We start from the raw sequence: 23,471 nt of genomic DNA, 5'->3' as shown, positions 1-23,471 counted from the left end.
GTACGTAGGGGCGCCTGGGTGGCTCAGTTGGTTTAAGCGACTGCCTTCGGCTCAGGTCATCATCCTGGGGTCCTGGGATCGAGTCCCGCATCGGGCTCCCTGCTCAGCAGGGAGTCTGCTTCTCCCTCGGACCCTCCCCCCTCTCATTCTCTCTCTCAAATAAATAAATAAAATCTTTAAAAAAAAACTGCAATATGTAAATATAGCAAATTAACCCATTGTACATCTTAAGCTTACACAATGCTGTATCAGTTATATCTCAATAAAAATAAATTTTAAAAAAGATGAGTGTGTACTTGTGTAATTATATCTGTTCCTGTCATGATTTGAGGTTATAAGAGAATGAAAATATATTCCCCAGTAGTCAGTGATCATTTATAATAAGAGCAACCCATAATCTATCATTGGGTATCTGTTTGTACAGGACTTGGAGATTTAATTCATTTTAATGTGGCTTATGAACAAAATGAGAGCACCCATATTATTGCCTCAGGGAATAATGTTCTCTTACTAAAGTATTATGTGTGCACGCTTTTGGATTGTTTATTAAAGAAAACTGATAAAACCAATTTAGGCAAGAATTTCAGATACAGTATTTAAATGTATGTACTTTATTTTTGTATTCATTTGGAAATGGAATAGTTTTGTAGCAGTAATTTATATTTTGATGACTAAATGGCACTAAACACATCTGGCTATGGAAAACATAGCCTTTTCTCAGCAGCTGGTTCTGAAAACAGACACTTAAGTATGTAAATGTTTTCAGCACTATATAAACAAATCTTTTGTTACCTATCCCATAATATTTCTATTGCTACAAAAGCTTTGTTTTTCTGGGTGAAAGAATTTCACATATGACTCCCTTAGGTATAATAAATTCTGAGAGACTCAGCCTCTGCCATTTATTTGGATAGTCATTCCTCAAACTATTCTGTTTAGCTATTTGATTTTATTATTTTCTCTTTCTTAAATTAGCCCTTTCTTACTAGTACCTTCTTTGAAAAACAGATTTTTTTTAAGGGTCACTACTTAGTTGTACGATCTTAAGAGATCCTAGGGATTTACACAGCGTTCCTGTAGGGCAAAATACAAGAAGAGCATGGACTTTGTTTTTGTTCTCGGTCTCCTGATGTCTGAATATTATTCTTACATTGTAACATGGTTTTTTGTTTTTGTTTTTTGTTTTTTTGGTCTGGTTGTGATTAGTACTTGCAGTATATCGGGTTCCGAATAGATACCAAATAGAGATGCTGTAGGCTGCAAATAATAGATATCCTTTAAGCTGTTGTTAAATTGAGTTATGTGACAGAAGTCCACAGTGGGGGGGGGGGGGATGTTCAGCGGTGGTTAGTGAATTCAGTCTCTTAATTAGAGATCTAATGAGGTCATCGGGGACCCAGGTTCCTTTCAGATTTCCACTTGGCCATCCTGGTTCTGTCAGACTTGGGCTTTGTGCTAGGGATGGCTGCTGCAGTTCTAGGCAGGATGTGTGAGCCAAGTCCAGGGTGGAAGAGGGGATGAATACTCTGCTATGTAGATTTCTTCTCCGCCTTGGTACAGGACTCCAGAGACCCCCAGCAGAGTTCTCAGTCCCGTTGGCCAGGCCCGGGTCTCTGGGACTTCCTAAACAATCCAGTGCAGGGGGAAGGAATTCCCATGACAGTTTAGACTGACAGAGACCCATGCCCTCCCTGAGTACCCAGCCCCTCAGAGGAGGATGAAACCTCAAAGAAAATCAGTATCTCCAGCAGAGAAGAAGGGGGGAGGGTGGATTTGGGCAAGCAGACAACAGTGTTTGTTACCATTTCTGGTTTTGTTGCATTTGTATTTTTGCTTAGAGACTCTTCTTTCTCCTGGTATTCTTGAAATGTTACTTTCATCGCTGTTATTTTAAGTGCATGAGACTGCAGAATTACAGGAACAGCCCCTATCTGTGATAGAGCTTCGTGTCCATTACAAAGCTCTCTCTCCTGTGGTTTTGTTTATGCTTGTGTCCTTTCCTCAGCAGTTTAAAGAAAGCAGGAACTTGGGTTCTCTCTATCTGCTTTATTAGTGCTAGCCCCCAGAGAATAGTATCTCAAAAGTACTTTATGAATCTAGTAGCATTTCAGGCAAATCTGCGGTTGTCTGCTAAGTACACACGACTTTGAAGGCACCATGTCCAGCAGTGCGGGTGCGTCTGACCAGAACTTCTGGAGGTCTTGGCAGCATCTGCCTCAGAGCTCAGACTGACCCCTGTCGGCTCTGAAGACTCAGAGGGACAGAGCCAGCAGGCCCACCTCGGAGATGAGAAGCCCGTCAGCTTTTGCTGTCCGTGCAGTGCCTTCTGGCCTTTTCCATTTGACATCCCAGCACCTCTCAGAGGCTGTGCTAGACTGACTTTCTGGTCTGAGTTCCATCTGAAACTCTCCTGTGACTCTGAGGAACCCAGCTGCCCTCTTGGTTGCTTCACGCCAACAACACCTTTCTGGTGCATTGTCTGAATATTTGTCATTTTTATTCAGCAAATAATTTGTTGAATGATTGAAAGAATATTTATTCATTGACATTTCAAATGCTGTAAGGTTTTCTCTGATTTAAAACTGATCATGTTGTGTTATGTTATCTGTTCTAACAGTTTATCAGTTCCTATCAAATAACCAACAGCCATTCTCAACTGGCATTCTGTCATCATGTTCTTAAGGAAAGAACAGAAAGTATTCTTTTTTTTTTCATTTTATTTTATTATGTTAGTCACCATACATTACATCATTAGTTTTTGATGTAGTGTTCCATGATTCATTGTTTGCGTATAACACCCAGTGCTCCATTCAGTATGTGCCCTCCTTAATACCCATCACCAGGCTAACCCATCCCCCCCACCTCCCCTCTAGAACCCTCAGTTTGTTTCTCAGAGTCCATAGTCTCTCATGGTTCGTCTCCCCCTCTGACTTCCTCCCCTTCATTTTCCCCTTCCTACTATCTTTTTTTTCTTTTAACATACAACGTATTATTTGTTTCAGAGGTACAGATCTGTGATTCAACAGTCTTGCACAATTCACAGCACTCACCATAGCACATACCCTCCCCAATGTCTGTCACCCAGCCACCCCATCCCTCCCACCCCCACCACTCCAGCAACCCTCAGTTTGTTTCCTGAGATTAAGAATTCCCCATATCAGTGAGGTCATATGATACCTGTCTTTCTCTGCTTGACTTATTTCGCTCAGCATAATACCCTCTAGTTCCATCCACGTCGTTGCAAATGGCAAGATTTCAATTCCTTTTGATGGCTGCATAATAATCAGTTGTGTGTGTGTGTGTGTGTGTGTGTATACACACACTACATCTTCTTTACCCATTCATCTGTTGATGGACATCTTGTCTCTTTCCATAGTTTGGCTATTGTGGACATTGCTGCTATACACATTGAGGTGCACGTATCCCTTCGGATCCCTACATTTGTATCTTTGGGGTAAATACCCAGTAGTGCAATTGCTGGGTTGTAAGTTAGCTCTATTTTCAACTGTTTGAGGAACCTCCATGCTGTTTTCCAGAGTGGATACACCAGCTTGCATTCCCACCGAGAGTGTAGGAGGGTTCCCCTTTCTCCGCAACCCCGCCAACATCTGTCGTTTCCTGACTTGTTAATTTTTAGCCATTCTTACTGGTGTGAGGTGGTATCTTAATGAGGTTTTGATTTGGATTTCCCTGATGCCGAGCGACGTTGCGCACTTTTTTACGTGTTGAACAGGAAGTATTCTTAAGAAGCAGTTAATAACGGCATCATTGCTATGTCTGAACCAAGTTTTTCTCCTTTTAATTTTATCTATAGCTTTGAGAGAGATGAACTGATTTGAGAATCAAATCAGTCAAAAAAATTTTTTTAAAGAAAAATCTCCTTGACATTTTTATTTTTCAGAAAACTGTGGAATATATTTTCCAGAAATAAAAAGAGATCCAGGCAGATATTTACACACTTGTCCTGAATCTGTAAAAAAGTGGCTCCAACAGCTCAAGAATGCTGGGAAAATTCTCTTGTTAATTACAAGTTCTCACAGTGATTACTGTCGACTTCTCTGTGAATATATTCTTGGGTAAGTGATGAGTCCTTCCATTTTTGTGGTCTTAGAAAATACTGATGACAAATGAGGCTGGTGCTGCTTTACAAGTGCTCGCCCATGACCATAGCCTCATGTTAGACAATGCTGAGTGACCAGTGGCTGTTTCTCAACATCTGCCAACGGCAACACCCCCCAAGTACAGTTCAGCAAAGCAGTATTACTGGGGCCAGTATGCCCATAGCCCGCTAATGGTCTGGACTTTAGAGGTTCTGAGAGGTTATGGACAACATGTCCTTCAGTCAGTGCTGCGTGAATTCGGCTTCTCGGCTTTGGATGATTACTGAGAGCCACTGAGTTGTGGGTTACACTCCCTGACACCTGCCTGGAGTACCACCCTTCTGGTCCTTTCGGTGTGGAGCTGTTACTCCGCCATTCAGCACAGCCAGGGATGAGACTGACATCCACGAAAATTGAGGCAGTATAAATGCAGACTTCAGACAGACATGGGTTCAAGCCCGACCTTGCAACCTACTCTGAGACCTGAGGTATGTTCTGTAACCGCTCTCATCCTCGCTCTCATCATCTTGAAAATGGGACAGTCATACCTCATAGGTGTTGAGTGGGGAGTTTAAATAGGGTAGCACAGGTAAAGTATGCGAGTAGTTGGTAAGTTTCAGTAAGTATCATTTATTTATGTCATTCTTGTGAGCAATACCAGGGAATATCCATGGTCAGAGCCAGATTGTAAAATGGGCTGTTAGATCCCCCCCAACGTTTCCTCAGATTTCAGCAAATATCAAATTGCTGAGTATGAAGCAAATTTCACCGTCAACACTGACCTCTGGCTGACTTCTTTAGCCTCCTGATGTCCATGTTCCTCAGCACATGTGGGTTTAGATTGGGCTGTGGTATATTTACGACCTACCAGTGGGATTTTCTGCTTTCTGAATAATACGTAGGCCTGGGATCCCTGGAGTGAATTAAGGCAGGAGTCCTGGATGCCCTGCACGGTGCCTCTTTGACCATGAGACTCTATTTGCTGTCCTGATAGTGGGACCATGCTTCAAAATAAGCACTCTTACTTTCTTTTTCATTTGCATAGATAACCCAAGTTTTTCTTCCTATCTTAATTTTCTCTTCAGTGTAGTTTAGATTTGCAAATATTATCTCCCCCAATGCTATGGTGAGTCCCATCTTTCCTTTGCCATCCCAAATGATCCCTAATATAGTATTAAATACAGACTAAAAAACGATTATTGTTATCTAAAAATTACCTCATTGTAAGATTACACTGATTTTCAAAATAATGTATCTTCTTCATATTTGAACACTCTAAAAGATGTCCCCTGACTTGATAAGATGGTAGCTTTTTGTAGGATCCATGTAACATACAAAATTATTAATAGCTTCATGCTAATAAATCCAGAGTTCAGGCCCCACATTTGAAGACCTAGTTCGTGAATATTTTTGTTGTTAGAAGCTATTGAATTCATTCACTATAACTATTACCATCACGAGAAGGCCAGCTTAGACCCAGTTAATGAGTTAATGTGCATTTTTCCCCCTTATGTTTATATTTCAAGGTGTTGTCAGAAGAGTAGTACTCAACCACCTTCTATTTCTACATATAAAATATAGAGAAAGCATATAAAAGTTAATCAAAAGATAAATGATTCTGTGGTCAGGTAAAGATTAAGTTCTATTTTATATGGACTTTCTCTAATTCCTTAAAATTATGACAAATACTGTTGCTTTTTAGGAACGATTTTACAGATCTTTTTGACATTGTGATTACAAATGCATTGAAGCCTGGTTTCTTCTCCCATTTACCAAGTCAGAGACCTTTCTGGACACTTGGTAAGTTAACATTTGTTTCTTCCTTCTCTTATTTAAGATTTGTTCATTCAGCTACTTAATAAATACCTGTTGGCTGACAACCATGTGCAAAGTACTATGTTAAATATAACAAGGGGTATAAAAGTGATACCAAGTCTTCTTTCCCCTCACAGGAATACATAAACACATTGAGCAAGTCAGTAAATGCGTGGGGATGATTATAGGCCTCAGGCCGTGTTAGCCATCATGAAAAGAAATGACTTCCTGATGAGGTAAACCAGGAGGACACCTTAGATCTGTTGACCAGGGAAGGCCTGTCCAGACACTTACCAGGCAGGACGTGAGGAACCGGTAATGAGAAGAGCAGAGGAAGAGTGGCAGCGGGGCACACAAATGCACAGGCCCAGTGTGGGAGTACTTTCGGCGAGTTCCAATGACAGAGAAGAGGCCAGTGATTCAGGGCAAGAGAGGAGAGGAAGTTGGGGAGGCAGGCAGCCTCATACACTGTGGAAACGGGTTTGAATTTTCTTCCACAAGCTCTGAGAAGCTATTCAGTTGAGGTGTAAGAGTAACACGGAGAGCTCTTTGGCTGCGAGGTGGGGAATGGATCGAATGTGGGAAAGATAGGCACCGAGTGTCCCAAATGAGAGAGTGTGGTGGTTTGGTCTGAGGAGGTAGTACTAGCGATGGAGGGAAGTAGACGTGTTTAAGATGCACTGTGGAGATGAAAACAGGACTTGGTGATGCTTTCAGAAGCAGAGGATGAAAAGAGTAATCAAAAATGACTTGCTGATTTTTCTTTTTTCTGAATTGAGCAAATGGGTGAATGGTGGTACTCTCTATAGCCATGAGGAAAAACACAGAGGAAAAGTTTTTATGAGGTGGGGGTTATAGCTATTAAGAAATCATTTTCAACATGTTAATCTTGAAATGCCTTTAAGTTATTCAGCTGGGACTAACAATTAGGAAATTGTATAAATGAGCATGGAATCCAAGGGAACAGCTTTAGGCTCAGGATATAAATTTGGGGGAGTCATCAGCTCAGAGGATATTTTCGAGCCGTGGGCTTATATGAGATCAAATGCAGAGAGAATGATGGAAATAGAAACCAGATTGTAGATAGGTACTTCCTCATAATAGTTTTTAAACAGTTCATCCTTCTATCTCTTGATACTTTTCAATTAAACAGATATAGTGCAAAAAATGCAGTAACTTGTTAGCATAAGTTCATGCATTTGTGGTCTCCAATATGTTAAAGAAAATTTGGCATATTTTTAATGTGCGTTGTTTTCCATTACTGGTGTATGTGTGAAATTTTACTGAAAATTCCTGGCTGGCTCCGTCCATAAAGCGTGCAACTCTCGATCTTGGGGTTGTGAGTTCAACCCACATTGGGTGTAGAGATTACTTGAAAATAAAATCTTAAAAAAAAATCTCTGTGGAACAGTATAAGGACTACTATAGGTACAGAACGGGTATAGATTTTCTTGGAATATGAAAATCCTGCAGATAAAAAAAATTGTTGAGTAGTTATGTATTTAAATATAAATTTGTGAAGGGGAAATACTTAGTTTTTTTGTTTGTTTGTTTAATTTTTTATTGTTAGTTAATCACCATATATTACATCATTAGTTTTTGATGTAGTGTTCCATGATTCATTGTTTGTGCATAACACCCAGTGCTCCATGCAGAACGTGCCCTCCTTAATACCCATCACCAGGCTAACCCATCCCCCACCCTCCTCCCCTCTAGAATTTTTTGTTTGTTTAACACAGAGTATTATTTGAATCTCCAATAACAGGTTATTTCTTAACATCAGGGATTTATAGGAGACATTAAACCAACATATAAAAAAATACCATCACTCTCTCCCTTTCTCCCAGATCAGGGTTTCTTAACTTTAGCACTTCTGAGATTTGAGGTCAGGTTCTTCTTTGTTAGTGGTAGTAGGGGTCCCCTTCTGTGTGTTGTAGGCTGCTTAGCGGCATCACTAGCCTTTAATCACTAAATGCCAGTAGCATCCCACATCCAAATATGTCTCCAGACATTGCCAAATTTGCCCTGAGCAGCAAAACTGCCACAGTCGAAAACAACTGTCTCGACCATTCTCATTGATATATATGCATATTCTCGTATCTTCAGCTTAAAAAAACATAAAATATGCCCTGATTCTACATTGTCTTCCAGCTAAAACCTCAATTCTCTGAGTACCTTCACAGCTAAAATTCTAGAAAGAGTTGTCTACACTCACTGGCTCCACGGCCTCCAGTGAACTCTTCAAAACACTGCACACAGGCTGGCTACCTTATATATTCTTTATCATCATTACTTGACTATCCACGGATTTGCCCCCCCAGCGACAAACCTCTAGTCTCTTCCCCCTTTCACGTCCACTATGCTGTGCATCACGTCCTGTTTAAACCGCCTCATCTCTGCTGTCTGCTCAAGAATATATGGGATTTCATGCTTTTCCTGTAGATACATAGAAAAGTTTGCCTCTGTTTTTTTCACATCCAGAAGTGATTAGACTAGAAGATCTCTAAAGTTCTTTCTAGCTCTAATTTTCGGGGCCTCCGATTTAAAATATTTCAGTGGAAGATGCAATGAATCCTGCAGTTTTTAGAGTTAACACAAAATACTTTATTCCCATTTTGAGAGCAATAAGATTGCCAGAACTGTTATTAATAAGAGGATCATACTAATATTAAAGAATCTCTCATTCATGATGTTCTGTTGTAGTGTTCATTTTGGTGCTGATTCTGATTCTTTGCCTACCTCTAATTGTTTCCACTGCTGGTTTCCCTTCACCTTTCTCTCGCTCTACTAAGATATTTTATTGCAGTAAAATATTCACTGTGCTCAAAATCAGTACAAAGGTTATCAAAATATTTTCACACAAATGAAACTGTGTAGTTAAATAACAGCTGTCAATAAACAGCATTAACACAAATTTAGCTTCTAAATCAATATGTAATTTTCTAAGAATTGTTAACAATAGTAAAGGAAAAAATTGTTGATCATCATTGTTGAATTCACTGATTTCCACAAAAAGAAAAGTCTTTCATTATGTTTAAGACAATTTATTCCTTTGAAGAGTAACCAGAGAAAAGCCTGATCCCAGTCCCCAATTCCTTATCTCTGCGTCACTTTTCCCTGACTTACAGAGGCGTATTTCAAAATTCTCCACACCCTGCAGCCCTGGCGTTGCAGGAAACCTGATGTGCTTTTAACAACTCATTAATTTCCCCTCCCATCTTGGCATGCTCCTCTTCCCATACTCCATAATTCCATTATAACTTTTCCAAAGGATCTTGCCCAAGCTAGGAAAATCCATCATCTTCTCTTCCTATCTCCCTTCACATCCTAACCTGTCCTTCAGTGTTCTCGGTCTGGTCACCTACCACATTCCTGCCACCGCCCTTATCATCCCTTGTGTGAACTGCTACACTCTCATCGCTGCTGGGTATGACAGTACTTAATGACTGATCTCCCAGCTTCCATCAGCCTTGTAACCTTCAAACCATCCTCCATACGGCAGTTAATGTTATTGTACCATGCAAGTCATGTCAGTCGGCTCTTACAGCCTCCAGTGTCATGTAAATCAAATCACTGCTCCAAATGGATTAAAGGCAGAGGTAAAAGTAAGGCAAAGGAGCTTCTGGGATAGAAGGCGCCGGGTGAGCCAGTCCTCAAGGGCAGGGTGTCCTTGCCACTGTCGCACAGGCCTGACGTTAGCCGTTGTCATAGAGACAAGAAGGGGAGCGTTGTGCCCGAGTTGGTGGGAGCCAAGTGCCTCCTGCCAGGCTGACCCTTACCAACCCTGCTTAAGGATTGTTTGGGGGGCAAGGAGCCTTTTCTAGGCAAAATGTGCAGCATCCCTCCCCATCAGTGGGGGATTCAGCTCCTCACCAGTGCTAAGGCCTGGCTGGGGTCGGGGGAGAGGAGTCCATCTTGCAAGACTGTAAATTCGTTGAGGAGAGCGACCATATCTTTTTCACTGCTGTGTCCCCAGTGCTGCCAGGTACCCCTCCCCCCGCCCCAATTTGGGAATCACGACCCAACTCTCTGTCATTGGTTTCTTGACCTGAACTATCACCAACACACTGACTCCCAAATCTTTCCCTGAGACCTCTTTTCTAGAGCCTCATACGGTGTTTCCTCCTGCGCACAGCTAGCACTACTCAGTGTTCTGAAATCAAACTTGATAGAAACAATACAACGTAACATGCTGGCCGGTTTATATTCTTGATCTTCATTACTTGACTATCCACTGAATTGCCCCCAGCGACAAACCTCCAGTCTCTTTCCCCTTTCACATCCAGTATGCTGTGCACCGCCTCCTGTTTAAACCGCCTCATGTCTGCTCTCTTCTCCCTTCCCATCAGGCCGGCATCACTCTTCCCCTAGGAGTCTCTTAACTAACTCCCCCTGCCCTCACTCAGTACCTCTCCTTCCCTACATGTCTTGCCCGCTGCCCTCAGATACTTGGCACAGATTTCCACTTGTCACTTCCTTTAAATATATTTTATGTAATTCACTTATTACTGTTAGGCATACTGTATAGTTAATCACATGCACACAGACTCTCCTTGGCTCCCCACTCCATGTAGTATCCTAAGGCAAATTCCAAAATCTGGTTGCTAAGTTACCTTTTCATCTTCACTCTGTCTGCTCCCTACAGAGATGCCCATTAGTCTATTCTTGCCAGAATGAACACCTTCTATTCCTCTATCGGGTTTTTGTTCCTGCTGTTCTCTCAGGAAATACATCAGTATTTCACAGACTATAATGTACACTCACACCACCTAGGAATCTTGTTAGAATGGAGATTCTGATTCAGTAGGTCTGGGTATAACCTTAGATTCTGCATTCTAAACAAATTTTCTGGTGAGGCAGATGCTACTGGTCAGATCACCAATGACAGATTTTAGTAACCCCAGGAGAGAATGTCTTAGTGCAGTTAATTGAAGATTGTTATTCTGAAAAGAAATAAACGTCCCAGCATATTAGGTATGGAAACGAGCTAGGTAGTCAAGAATATTGCTCACTGGGGAGCCTGCTTCTCCCTCTGCCTGCCACTCCCCCTGCTTGTGCTTTCTCACTCACTCTCTGACAAATAATAAAATCTTAAAAAAAAAAAAGAATATTTAAACTAAAGGAAAAAAGTCTTTGAATTAACTGCTATTAGTTATTAAAGAATTAGGAATATCAAATGAATAGTAAACCCTCAAAACCAGAGTAGATGAGTAGATATTCTATTAAATTTGCTCCAACTCACTGGTATTTATTTTTCTTAATATGTAATTTCCTTTTTATGGCTCCCAACACAGACAAGCATTTTAGCAGACATTTTACTTTAAAAATGTCTTATTGGGGGCACCTGGCTGGCTCAGTGGGTAAAGCAGGTGACTCTTGATCTCGGGGCCATGAGTTCAAGCCCCACATTGGGCCTGGAGCTTACTTAAAAAGATAAACTTTAAAAAAAACATTTAAAAAATGTCTCATTGCCCATGCCCCCCCCAAAAAAAAGAAGAAGTGGAGCAAGTGTGTATAAAAATGCACAATTGGAGGAAAAAATTCTAACTCAAAAATGAAGGGATATATAAAAGTAAATATGCACTGTCCACTCAGGTCCACATAATATAGGAAGGAGTTCAAGGAATCAAAAGAATTCTAAATATATTTTTAACTATAAGTCATTGTTTAGTAAACCTCTAGCAAGTCAGAGATTGCTACCAGAATATAAGCATCCTAAAGACAGGGGCTTGGGCCATCTAGTTCACTGCTATATATCTCATACCTAAAGTGTTCTGTAAAATATAGTTGAAATAAAGAGTTGAAAGAAAATGAGTTTTTTCCAGGTCAGTCAATTTGATCCCACAAGGCTGTGAGGATTCTCTCATGTTTGTAACATTTTCCTTATAACAACAAAAGAATGGCAACATCTCATATATCTACCAATAGATGACCATTAATTATTGAACATGCTCCTATTTTAAAAACTAAGCAGATTGCAATGTATTATCTAGAGAAGTTTAAAAAAAATCACATTGCAGAAAAGTGTGCCAATATTTGCATTTAAATGGGAGGGTTCATGGGTATAATATTAATTGCCAAGACTGCCGTTGTAGCAATAAACCACAGACGGAGGGCTTAAACACTAGAAATATATTTTCTCTTACTTCTGGAGGCTAGAAGTCTGAGATCAAGGTGTCAGCAGGATTGGTTTCTTCTGGGGCCTCTCTTCTTCGCTTGTAGATACGCATCTTCTCCCGATTGTCATCACAGGGTCTTTCTTCTGTGTCCTAATCACCTAATTATGTGTCTTAATCAGTTCTTATGTGGACCCCCAGTCATATTGGATTAGGCCCACCCTAATGGTCGCATTTTAACTTGAGCACCTCTTCAAAGGCCCTGTCTTCAAATACAGCCACAATCTGAATTATTCTGAGATACCAGGAGTTAGGGCTTCCATGTATGAATTTGAGGGGAACGCAGTTCAGCTCCTAACAGGTATATACATATGCCAAAACTCATCACACTGTATGTTGGCAATATGTGCAGTTTATCAGTTTATCAGTTATACCTCAGTAAATGTGTTTTTAAAAGGGAGAGGAAAAGAGTATATATTTGCTTTATCTGCATAAAAGAGTGGGTACCTTTCTGTAGAACAGGTCAGTGCATAGCAGAGAGAGTTCAAAAATGGGACTTTTGATAAATGTAAGTGTATTACCGAGTCAGAAAAAATCACACGAATGCATACTGCTTAAACATTAAGATAGTAACACCAAGCATATTGGGAGTTGGGGGCACAGGTGTGAGCTGCCACGTAAGCCACGTTCAGGCAGCTGTGGGCTGAGGTCAGTGGTCGGGCACAGGTGCACACAACTCTTTTTTTTTTTTTTCTTTAAGATTTATTTATTTATTTTTTTCGAGAGAGTGAGAATGAGAGAGAGAGAGAGTACATGAGAAGGGGGAGGGTTAGAGGGAGAAGCAGGCTCCTTGCTGAGCAGGGAGCCTGATGCGGGACTCGATCCTGGGACTCCAGGATCATGACCTGAGCCGAAGGCAGTCGCTTAACCAACTGAGCCACCCAGGTGCCCGCAAACAACTCTTCTTAATAAAATTCTTGTTCTCTATGGCAAGATTTTCTTATCTAAGTTACAGAACTTACCTTTGTTTAAGATTGTTAGCCATAGCTTTAACTGTATCATTTCCCCATAGTTATTTTGGAACTGTTTTACTAAAATTTTACCATTTTGTGTTTTTACTTTTCTTGTCCATATGCTCTTACAATAGGAAAATAAAAAGTTTGATTTACGAATTGCTTTAATTGATTGCTCTTCCATCTCTCTGTCCAACCCTTATCTGTTTCCTAATTTTATTCAGTCAGTTTGGGGGAAATGTGTATGTTACAGGAACAAGTGTGAACTTTGGTGTATGAGTTTTTTTCTCCTTCATGGTTATAATCCAAACATCCATTAATCATTAAGTTAGAAGATTTGACATCTTCTAATTTGGACATCTTACAGAACTTAGGTACAAAAATTTTTTCTGAATATATATTTTCATAGGATGATTTCTTAAATTAATGCATTCTACCCAGTCCAAAAAAAAAAGAATGTTTTAAATTAAAGCCATAACATAATTGACTTGTATGAAAATACTGGTTTGCATTTTTCATCGTATAGCGCTGTTTTATCAATCTGAGGGAGATTGTAAAAACAATAAACTTTATAAAATGAAGTTCAAAATGCATTCTAAAGTCTACCTTTTTTTTTTTTTTAAATCCATTGCTGACCTATTCTTAATATAAGGGAGGGGAGTAAACAGCACTGCATTTGAGCATTATGGGAGGATACCAGATAAAAATGTCTCTTTTGCTATAGTTGTATTTGTTTATAGTTGTATCCATGAGCCATATCCAGGTCCAGGAATCCAAATTTCGAGATGGTTTATGGTTCTGTCTTACCCTCTGGTCTTCTAGCCCCACTTTGAAGTCCTAAGGTAAACTGTGGAGTTTGGTTAATAATAAATTACTTACCAGCTTTGAGATCTTGAGCAAAGTAACTTCCCTGAGCTGCCTTTTCCTCAAATAAGAGGTTTGTTGTGAGGATGAAATAATATATACCTCCCCTCTTAGTAACATCCTCCCCACAGAGTAGTACATTTGTTTCAGTTGATGAACCTACATTGACACATTATTATCACCAATAATGGGGGAGGCCATGCATGTGCAGAGGGGGGTATAGTGGAAATCTCTGGACCTCTCAGTTTTGCTGCTAACCTAAAACTGCTCTAAAAAGATCATTTGAAAAACCCTATATATATGAAAAATGATAGATCTGTGGATTGAGATCTCACAAAGGACCTGTAATAACATAGGTGCTCACTGAATGCTAGCGCCTGTCCCCACACGGTTCCATCTTGTACATATCCCGCAGCCGTGTGTGGTGTGGTCTGCCCAAATGGGTGTTCTCGCTTGGTTAAAAGGTATATGATTGTCACACTCTATTTTCAGAAAATGATGAGGAGCAGGAAGCACTGCCATCTCTTGATAAACCTGGCTGGTACTCTCAAGGGAACGCTGTCCACCTTTATGAACTTCTGAAGAAAATGACTGGCAAAAATGACCCCAAGGTATTTTCTGACTGAGGTGGGGTTGTTGATGCCCACTTGCAGACATGAACCATTATAAATTAAAAGCATAATTTCTAAATGCATTCAGCTTAGGTAGGTATGGGGAAATCATTTACCTCTGCCTATCTGCCGGTCTTTTACAAACTCTTCTGCTTAAATAAGCCTTCTCTCTGTGATCTAGACTGGACCTTTATCTGTAACAGAGAAGAGCAAAGATTCCAAGCAGGGAGCCACAGTCCCAGGGGATACACTGGATTAGTGTGTGGGATACCTGAGGAAGAGTATCCTGATAACAGTTCATCAAACAAATTTTATACGTAAAACAGACATTAATTGAAATTACACCACAGACTAGCCTAAAGACATGCTTGCTTTTGATATCCTGGTCACATTGTTGATGTTGGCCATTGGTGCATTTTTTATAGCAGGACACCTTCTTCTAAACAGTGTTTACCAGAGAGATCAGTGGGTAACCGACGCCTTCTCCGTCGACTCCCACATTGTCATAGCCCCTGGGAATTCTGGAGGGGTTTAATAGAGCATCCTGACTTGGAGCTTCTAGTTCATAGTCGCTTATCATTTTCTCAGGTAAATGTAAATTGAGGGGTATGGATTAGATCTATGGGGCTTTGCCTCAGAATACCTGGGGAGCCTCCCAGAGTCCACTTGCCCAACCTCCCCCGCAACCCCCGTCAGAGATTGTTTCAGCCAGTCTGGGTAGGTCCCAGAAACTCTTCGAAAAGCAGTTGTGATGTGTACTCCTGCAAATATATCCCATTGTAACAAGTCATCTCTACTTCTCCACCGGTTCTTCAATTCTAAAGGCAGCCTTAACTGTAAACATACAGACTCGGACTTCTTCAGAAAACTGAATAAAGTCAGTTAGCCTCTGCCTTTCTTCTGCCTGCAAACGCACTGTGTCAATTCTTACAGCAAACCTGGTGCCCCACAAACCAAAGGGGGCAAGTTGACAGTCACCTGTGAGGTATTCAAGGAAGTTTAAGATATTTATGTAACTTTCGTCCTATTCTAATACGGTTTGAGGAATTTTTTTCTGCTTCATGAAGTGAACACCACTTTCTTTCACAGTTCTCATGTCTCAAATAGAATTTGCTATCGGACTTACAGGTCGTTTACTTTGGTGACAGCATGCATTCAGACATTTTCCCAGCCCGTCATTACAGTAATTGGGAGACAGTTCTCATCCTGGAAGAGCTCAGAGGGGACAGAGACCGGAAGCCTGAAGAATCAGAGCCTCTAGAGAAGAAAGGAAAATATGAGGTAAGGGTTTCCTTCAGCTCTTCCCTGGAAAGAACAACCTTTATGTTTGACACATCTTAAAAAGTGCTTGTGCCAAGAGCAATGAAATCTCTTGGCACGTATGGTGATCTTCTTGCTATCTCAGCTCTGTTTTTAATCTTGTTGATAATTTTTATTTTTTTATTTTTTTTTAAAGATTTTTTATTTATTTGAGAGACAGAATGAGATAGAGAGAGAGCATGAGAGGGGAGAGGGTCAGAGGGAGAAGCAGACTCCCCGCTGAGCGGGGAGCCCGATGCAGGACTCGATCCCGGGACTCCGGGATCATGACCTGAGCCGAAGGCAGTCGCTTAACCAACTGAGCCACCCAGGCACCCTTGTTGATAATTTTTAAATAATGCCAAGATGACACTGACCATCTGTATTCCCAGCTCTCTTGCTTTCATCCAGTGCTATGACACCATGGGTGTTTTTTAGCTAATGTTGAGGCAACCAGATCCTGACCCACTAGAGTCATACCCTATGTCTCTTTTGCTTGGCCATGAAAGCTCTTCTGCTCTTTCTTCATGAGTACAGGTTAATAAATTGGTAGCTCCTTTAGACTTGCTCCTGAGCTGCCAGGAATAAAACTTAGGTGAAAACTTGAGGTAAAATATGTCATAAATCTGAAAAGGGTAAATAGTAAATAAAAGCAAAAAAGAAGAAAGATCAGCAAATAATGTGCATTTCTAAATTCATTCCAGTGGAAGAGATAAAGAAGGAAAAACTCAAGAAACAAAAAATAACAATAAAAAGAAATGAGCTATTAAGCCACACAGAGACATGGAGGAACCTAAAGGGCATACTACTAAGTGAAAGAAACCAATCTAAAAAGACTATATATTGTACAATTTCAGCTGTAGGACATTCTAGAAAAGATGAAACTACAGAAAATAAAAAGACCCGTGGTGCCAGGGGTTCAGGAGGGAGGAAGGTGAATAAATGGAGCACAAGGGATTTTTATGGTCATAAAACTCTTCTGCACGATACTGTAATGGTGGAAACATGACATTATGCATTTGTCAGAACCCAAAGAACTATCCAACATAAAGTGTTAACCCTAATGCAAACTACAGACTTTCATTAGTACTGGTTAATTCGTGATAACAAATGTTAATAATAGGAGAGACAGCGGGGGGGAAAGGGAGGCAGAAGGGGGACAGATGTATGAGGACGTTCTGTACTATCTGCTCTGTTTATCTGTAAACCTAAAGTCTGTTTATTTAAAAAGTAATAACAACTATAAGTAGACCCAACAAAATGTCAGAAGTTAGATGTTTCCACTGAGTAGCACTTAGTCTTCAACATGACATTGGAAGTTCTTTGGACTAGTTGAGTTAAGAAGAGCTTTAAAGCAGTCTTATAGGAGGTAGGCCTTCTATCCTGAGAGACTTTGGAGAAGGTTTTCACTAAAGAGAAATTAAGAGATTTGGTTTCTTCAGAATGATTTGAGAATTACAGGCACTGTGTTAGGAAAATGAAGAATCCATGGGATTTCTCCAACATTTATAATAAACAGTAGCCCCATCCTTTTCCCATGAGCCCTTTCTCTTGTTAATTAGTTATAAACACATGAACAGAGTTCATAATTGACTTTTAGACAGGAAATGATGCGTCAACAGCTTGAAAATTTTATTTCCTAAGACAAAACTGGAATAATGTCCCTTTCCTATCAAACTCTACCTCCCCAACCCACCCTGCTCCACTGAACATGGACAAGGAAACAAGGAACAGGGTGGTTTGGCCAAGTGACAAGGTTAGAAGAAAGCCCTCAGAAGGTTCCAGTTTTAGCCCTGAACTGTCTTCCCATCTCATACTGTTAAGATTCCAGGAAAAGTGGAGCTGTGGCAGATGGAGTCCCCTGTTCTGATGGGGTCTGAGGCAGGTGTTTTGCTGGATTCCCAGCTGTGGCCTAAAGCATTATGTTGAAAAAGCAAAGTATACTTGACTCCAGAGTTACCCTGGTCAGACTGAATGCCACCATGTTTCTGTAGTTTGTTTTGAGGCAGTATTTGTATTGATGGGCTCATCCTTAGCTAATGTTTCAGGACAACTTAGTTTTCTCTACTTGAAGGACAATCTTCTAATCATACATCTTTCTGCTTATATTTAAAAGCAGATTTAAAATTTAATTTAAAAACAATTGTGGGTGGGGCGCCTGGGTGGCTCAGTCGGTTAAGCGGCTGCCTTCCGCCCAGGTCATGATTCCGATCCGACATAGGATCGAGCCCCACATCAGGCTCCCTGCTGAGCCTGCTTGTACTCTCTCTCTCTTTCTAATAAAAAATAAAACATCTTTAAAAAAAAAAAATTGTGGGTGGGGTTTTTTTTAATTATCTTCTAACACAACCTAGGACCACAACTTCTAAAAAGTCAGACTGCTTTCATATTTAAGTTCCCCTGTATTCCTGTACACAGAACCCTTTTTCCATCAGTACATCAAAGCCTGGTATAAGTACAACATGTCATGAGAATTCAGATTCTTTCCTGCTTCCCTGTGGAGACAGGATTACAGACATCCTCAGTTGCTACAGGAAGAGGGAAACAGTCCAGAAAGAGAGCTAAACAGAAAGCGTCGTGTGAGGGTTCTTCTGTTGATTTTGTAATTATTAAGAAAAATGTCATTTCATTTTTCTAACCAAGTGTCATACACAGAATATATATCACATGCAGTGTTTTAGTGAGTACAAAACCTGAATGCAAAGGGATTTAATTCCTTGTTGTAGTGAATTTTATGCAGCTTAAGTGAACTTCTAACAGTATAATTTAAAAACAAATCAGATCACTTCGCGAGCGGCGGCGGGTGACCGGAGGGGCACCCCAACCCCTGCGTGCACAGGTTTCCACCAGCCCGAAAGCGACAGCATGGCAGCCATCCCCTCCAGCGGCTCGCTCATGGCCACCCACGACTATTACCGGCGCCGCCTGGGCTCCACTTCCAGTAACAGCTCCTGCGGAAGTGCGGAGTATGCTGGGGAAGCCATCCCTCACCACCCGGGTCTCCCCAAGGCCGACCCGGGTCACTGGTGGGCAAGCTTCTTCTTCAGGAAGTCCACTCTCCCGTTCATGGCTACAGTGTTGGAGTCTCCAGAACGCTCGGAATCTCCCCAGGCCTCCCCCGGCACGATCACCTGCGACTTGGCTCTGGAAGCCATGAGGAAGCAGCCTGGTGGCCAGCCTGGCAAAGCCAACACAGGGCCGCCATCCTGAGTGGCCACCACCAGGCTTCAGGAAGCGCTAGGCTCGTCAGAGCCCCTCCCCTCCCATTCCCTCCCTTCCCCATAGACTAGGCAGGCTGCCGCAAGCAGAAACAGTTGGGTTCTTTTATATCAAAATAGCAAAACACCCAAAAGGAAGTTGAGAGGATCCCACGCTTTACTCTCCAAGCCACATGAAAGCCTTCCTCACACCCTGGAACCGTGTGCCTTGCACCAAGTGGAAAATAAACTCCAAGCAGCCAAAAAAAAACCAAATCAGATCATTTCAGGATTGACGCACTCACTGAACAAAAACGTTTACTACATTCTGTGGAGATTAGCATTTTGTTTCACTTAGGCTTGAATTAAGTTTCTCAGATAGTTACAGTAACTTCACCCTCCATAAAACCATCTAGAATGTGAAGGTCACTTTTACTTCCCTTCATTTGTGACAGGAAACTCAAGGACAGAGAATATCTCAAATGGCACTCTAAAGGCCTATATAAGAAATTTTTTTCGAAAATCTTACTGCATCTGTTGATTATCCACTCCACTATATTGGAGCATAACAGATAAGCAAAAATGACCCATTATAATAATTAAACCTAGTTAAGGAGAGAGACTAAGGAAGAATAATTTGTTTCCATTTATCTTTGTTTTGGGAAATAAAAGTCACTTCATTAATCTTGTAATTACTTGGACAGTCTTAAATTTCATAAGATTAGCCTCCAAAAGGAGCTCTCTCTTTAGCCTCCATTACTGTTTTCATCTGTTTCTTCATTTTAATTCAAAACAAATAAAAATGTATTCTTCAGCTTTTTACAGTAACATATTATGAAATTTAGGTGCCAAAATAATTCATTTTAATGATGGAAATTCTCAGCAAACCAGAAGGGGCCAATCTTTTACTAGAGAAACGCTATCCAACAAAACACAGTGAGAATCTAATCTGTAATGGAAAATTTAATGAGGAAAAAAGCCATACTTAATGGAGACACATGCTCTTCAAGGTTCTGAGCTAGACAAAGGATATCTGTTATTAATTATATTGTGTTACAGAGAGGTGACCAACGCCACCAGAAAAAGAAATACAGAATTAGGGTTAGAAGATACCAAATTGTGATTATTTCAGAGTTGTATGGTCATTAGCATAGACCACCTTAGGAAATCAGCAAACTGTTATAAGAAGAGAGTTGTGAAAATGCTGGATCCAAATCAGTACTCAGAAATCAAGAGCTTGGGGCACGTGGGTGGCTCAGTCAGTTAAGCATCTGACTCTTGATTTTGGCTCAGGTCATGATCTCAGGGTCATGAGATCAAGCCCTGTGTCAGGCCCCACACTGGGTGTGAAGCTGCTTAACATTCTCTGTCTCCCTCTCCCTCTGCTCCTCCCCGCTTGCATTCTCTCTTTCTTAAAAAGAATCGCCTGGGTGGCTCAGTTGTTAAGCGTCTGCCTTGGGCTCTGGTCATGATCCCAGAGTCCTGGGATCGAGCCCCGCATCGGGCTCCCTGCCTGGTGGGAAGCCTGCTTCTCCCTTTCCCACTCCCCTGCTTGTGTTCCCTCTCTCGCTGTGTCTCTCTCTCTGCCAAATAAATAAATAAAATCTCTAAAAAAAAAAAAGAATCAGTAGCTTTTCTCCGTACCACCAGTAAGGACTTAGAAAGTGTAACAAGAAATCGATCATTTACAAAAGCAAAGAAAATGAATCACTATATTACTATCTAGGAATATATCTCATAAGACCTTGATAGAGGTCTTAAATCTCTATTAGGGTTTCTGAATGGGTGAAAGGAATCAAAAGTATAAATCTCCAATTATAAAATAAATAAGTCTTGGGGACTTAATGTACAGCATGGTAAGTATGGTGAATAATACTATATTTACACTTGAAAGTTGCTAGGAGAGTAGATTTTTAGAGTTCTGATCATAAAAAAAATTTGTAAACTAGACTTACTATGATCATTTTGCAATATACAGAAACATCAAATTATTATGTTCTGCACCTAAAACTAGTATGTCAATTACACCTCAATTTTAAAAAAACAGATTCTAGGGGCGCCTGGGTGGCTCAGTCATTAAACGTCTGCCTCCGGCTCAGGTCATGATCCCGAGGTCCTGGGATCGAGCCCTGCATCGGGCTCCCTGCTCAGGGGGAAGCCTGCTTCTCCCTCTCCCACTCCCCTTGCTTGTGTTTTCTCTTACTGTGTCTCTGTCAAATAAATAAATAAAATCTTTAAAAAAAATTAAAAAGATTCTAAATACAAATGAAAAAATGGAAAGATATACCATATTTTAAGATTATACTGATACCTATTTTCCTCAGATTTATTTATAAAGTCAACATAATGTTATACAAAATCCCAGGGGGATTTTGGTTGGACCTTCACAAACTGATTCTGCATTTAGGCAGAAAACTGAAGGCCCACAAATAGCTAAGATAATTTTATAAAACAGGATAATAAAGGGGAGGAATCTCACCCTATTTGATACTAAACATTTTAGGAAGCTACAGTAACTTTTTAATATAGTATTAATAACAAAATATATAAAAAGGTCAGTGAACAGAGGAAAAAGAATGCAGACATAAGACCCTTGATCACATTCCAAGTTACCATGTAAATGTGATGCATGATAGAGGGTTATCAATCAGCAGGAAAAGATAGTTCAGTAAAAAGCACTGAGTAAGTAGACCCAATATATGGAGAAAAATGAGTCCCTTTTTCCCCCTTGTATAAATTCTAAATGGATTATAGACCTGAAAATAAGAAATATATCTGTAAAAATAGTGGAAGAAAATTATGAAAATATCTTTGTGGGCTTAGAGTAGGGAAGAATTTCTCAAGTTAGAATCCAAATGGGTAGCAATAAGTAGAAAAAATGACTTTGGGGACGCCTGGGTGGCTCAGTCAGCTAAGCATCTGCCTTTGGCTCAGGTCATGATCCCGGGGTCCTGGGATCGAGTCCCGCATCGGGCTCCTTGCTACGCAGGGAGCTTGCTTCTCCCTCTGCCTGCCGCTCCCCTGCTTGTGCTTACTTTCTGTCTCTCTCTCCCTCTCTCTCTGACAAATAAATAAAATCTTTTAAAAATAGAAAAAAGAAAAAATGACTTTGTATCATTATTAAATATTTTTGTTCAAGATACCTGGAATACTGTTAACCAGTGGGTAAAAGACAGGGAAAAGGGTCTTACAACATCCATTTAGATAGAACATTATGAAATTGCCCTTTTTCGTATGTCTAAAATAGTTGAACATCAGGACTTTCTTATGGTTGAACCTAATAAAAACCAACAGTGAATTTATATCTGTTGAAGTAAGAAATTGGACAAAAGGTATCCAGCAGTTGACTGACAGGGAAAGCTTACATAGGAGGAGATACCTATCCTCATTAGTAATCCATGAAGCATAAATTAAAACAATGGTGATATTGATACCACCTGCAAGCAGTCAGATTGATAACACTGAGTCTGGATTTTTAAATTGATTTACTATAAAATAGTCTGAGATACATTTCTATGAGTTAGATTAGAAAAATATAAACTGGGACGAATATTGTTCACTAAAGCTTCACTCCATTAGACAACTCTGTACTATAATGAAATAAACTTTAATCTTTATTTTAGTAAACAGTTATTTGGCATTTCAGTCAGAAACAAACACTGTTTCGTTAAGAATTAGGCCTCCGGGGCACCTGGCTGACTCATTCTGAAGAGCATGACACTCTTGGTCTCGGGGTCACGAGTTCGAGCCCCACATCGGGTGTAGAGATTACTTGAATAAATAAAACTTAAAAAAAAAAAAGAATTATGCCTGGAACATAACCACTACCCTTTAGAAATTCCCAGAATGAAGAGTATATCTGGGGCAGGGACTATGGTTAGACCTACTAGACATACTTACCTCTCAGTAGTCCAGTGGGTAGCTAAAAAATAAAGCATATTTTTTAAAAGAACAAGTAATTTGAATTTGTATCAGTTTGTTGGCTTTATGTTCCAGATACATTGAAAGCGATAAATAATAATTGTGTCCTCATTCCCTTCTAAAAGAATCTTCCAAAAAAAACCCCAAATAAAATTAGACCAAGTTGTTTTTTAACTACCCATTAGACAAAATAATAATAATAAGATTAGAGAGTTAAGTGTGGGGGGAAAAATTTACCCTTCTAGATTGCTGTGTTTGGGGTAGTTTTTAGATTAAAACCAATTGACCATTTTTTTAAAAAAAGAATAAAAGGTGTAATGAGTTTGGAGTTAGATTCTTTCAAATTACTTTCTATGAGACATTTTTTTTGTTAGGTTTTTTTTCTCAGCCCTCTTTTGTAGTTAGTCTTGTCAGTAAAAATGTTACAAGTTAGGTAGAGGAAACTGGTTATATTCAGGGCTTTTTGTCTTTATTGAAAACTTCTTACTTTTCCATGGTGGTCAGTGACCCTAACATGATTATTCATACACATACT

General features: G+C 40.2%; 3 protein-coding genes across 8 annotated transcripts in view; 2 read left to right on the top strand and 1 right to left on the bottom strand.

Moving 5' to 3' along the window:
• COL10A1 (collagen type X alpha 1 chain) overlaps positions 1-23,471 on the bottom strand; it is a 156,180-nt gene that overhangs the window by 93,945 nt on the left and 38,764 nt on the right. The window contains exon 1 of one of the 5 annotated variants that reach the window (XM_027602043.1): positions 14,636-14,669. The exons of the other annotated variants lie outside the window; for them this stretch is intronic. The gene's annotated coding sequence lies outside the window, so the exon portion shown is untranslated. Of the gene's footprint in view, positions 1-14,635; positions 14,670-23,471 lie in introns of those variants that run through there. 5 annotated transcript variants of the gene reach the window in all.
• The window catches only part of NT5DC1 (5'-nucleotidase domain containing 1), a 145,087-nt gene that overhangs the window by 109,817 nt on the left and 11,799 nt on the right, over positions 1-23,471 (top strand). For both annotated transcript variants that reach the window (XM_027602046.2, XM_027602045.2), the window contains exons 7-10: positions 3,902-4,076; positions 5,803-5,900; positions 14,401-14,519; positions 15,648-15,800. In XM_027602046.2, coding sequence (XP_027457847.1) covers positions 3,902-4,076; positions 5,803-5,900; positions 14,401-14,519; positions 15,648-15,800 — 545 coding nt within the window. The remainder of the gene's footprint in view (positions 1-3,901; positions 4,077-5,802; positions 5,901-14,400; positions 14,520-15,647; positions 15,801-23,471) is intronic.
• On the top strand, positions 18,267-20,331 carry LOC113926732 (pancreatic progenitor cell differentiation and proliferation factor-like). The gene has a single exon (XM_035728529.1). The coding sequence runs from the start codon at positions 18,684-18,686 to the stop codon at positions 19,026-19,028; it is 345 nt and encodes a 114-aa protein (XP_035584422.1). The 5' UTR covers positions 18,267-18,683; the 3' UTR covers positions 19,029-20,331.

Source organism: Zalophus californianus, chromosome 7, assembly GCF_009762305.2.
Source record: "Zalophus californianus isolate mZalCal1 chromosome 7, mZalCal1.pri.v2, whole genome shotgun sequence".
In the NCBI taxonomy this organism is placed as follows: domain Eukaryota; kingdom Metazoa; phylum Chordata; class Mammalia; order Carnivora; family Otariidae; genus Zalophus; species Zalophus californianus.
Note: the sequence above shows the minus strand (reverse complement) of the source record. Positions and strands in the feature narration are given on the sequence as shown.

Coding starts and splice junctions, on each gene's coding strand:
- LOC113926732 (XM_035728529.1), top strand. CDS start 18,684: ATGGCAGCCATCCCCTCCAGCGGCTCGCTCATGGCCACCCACGACTAT.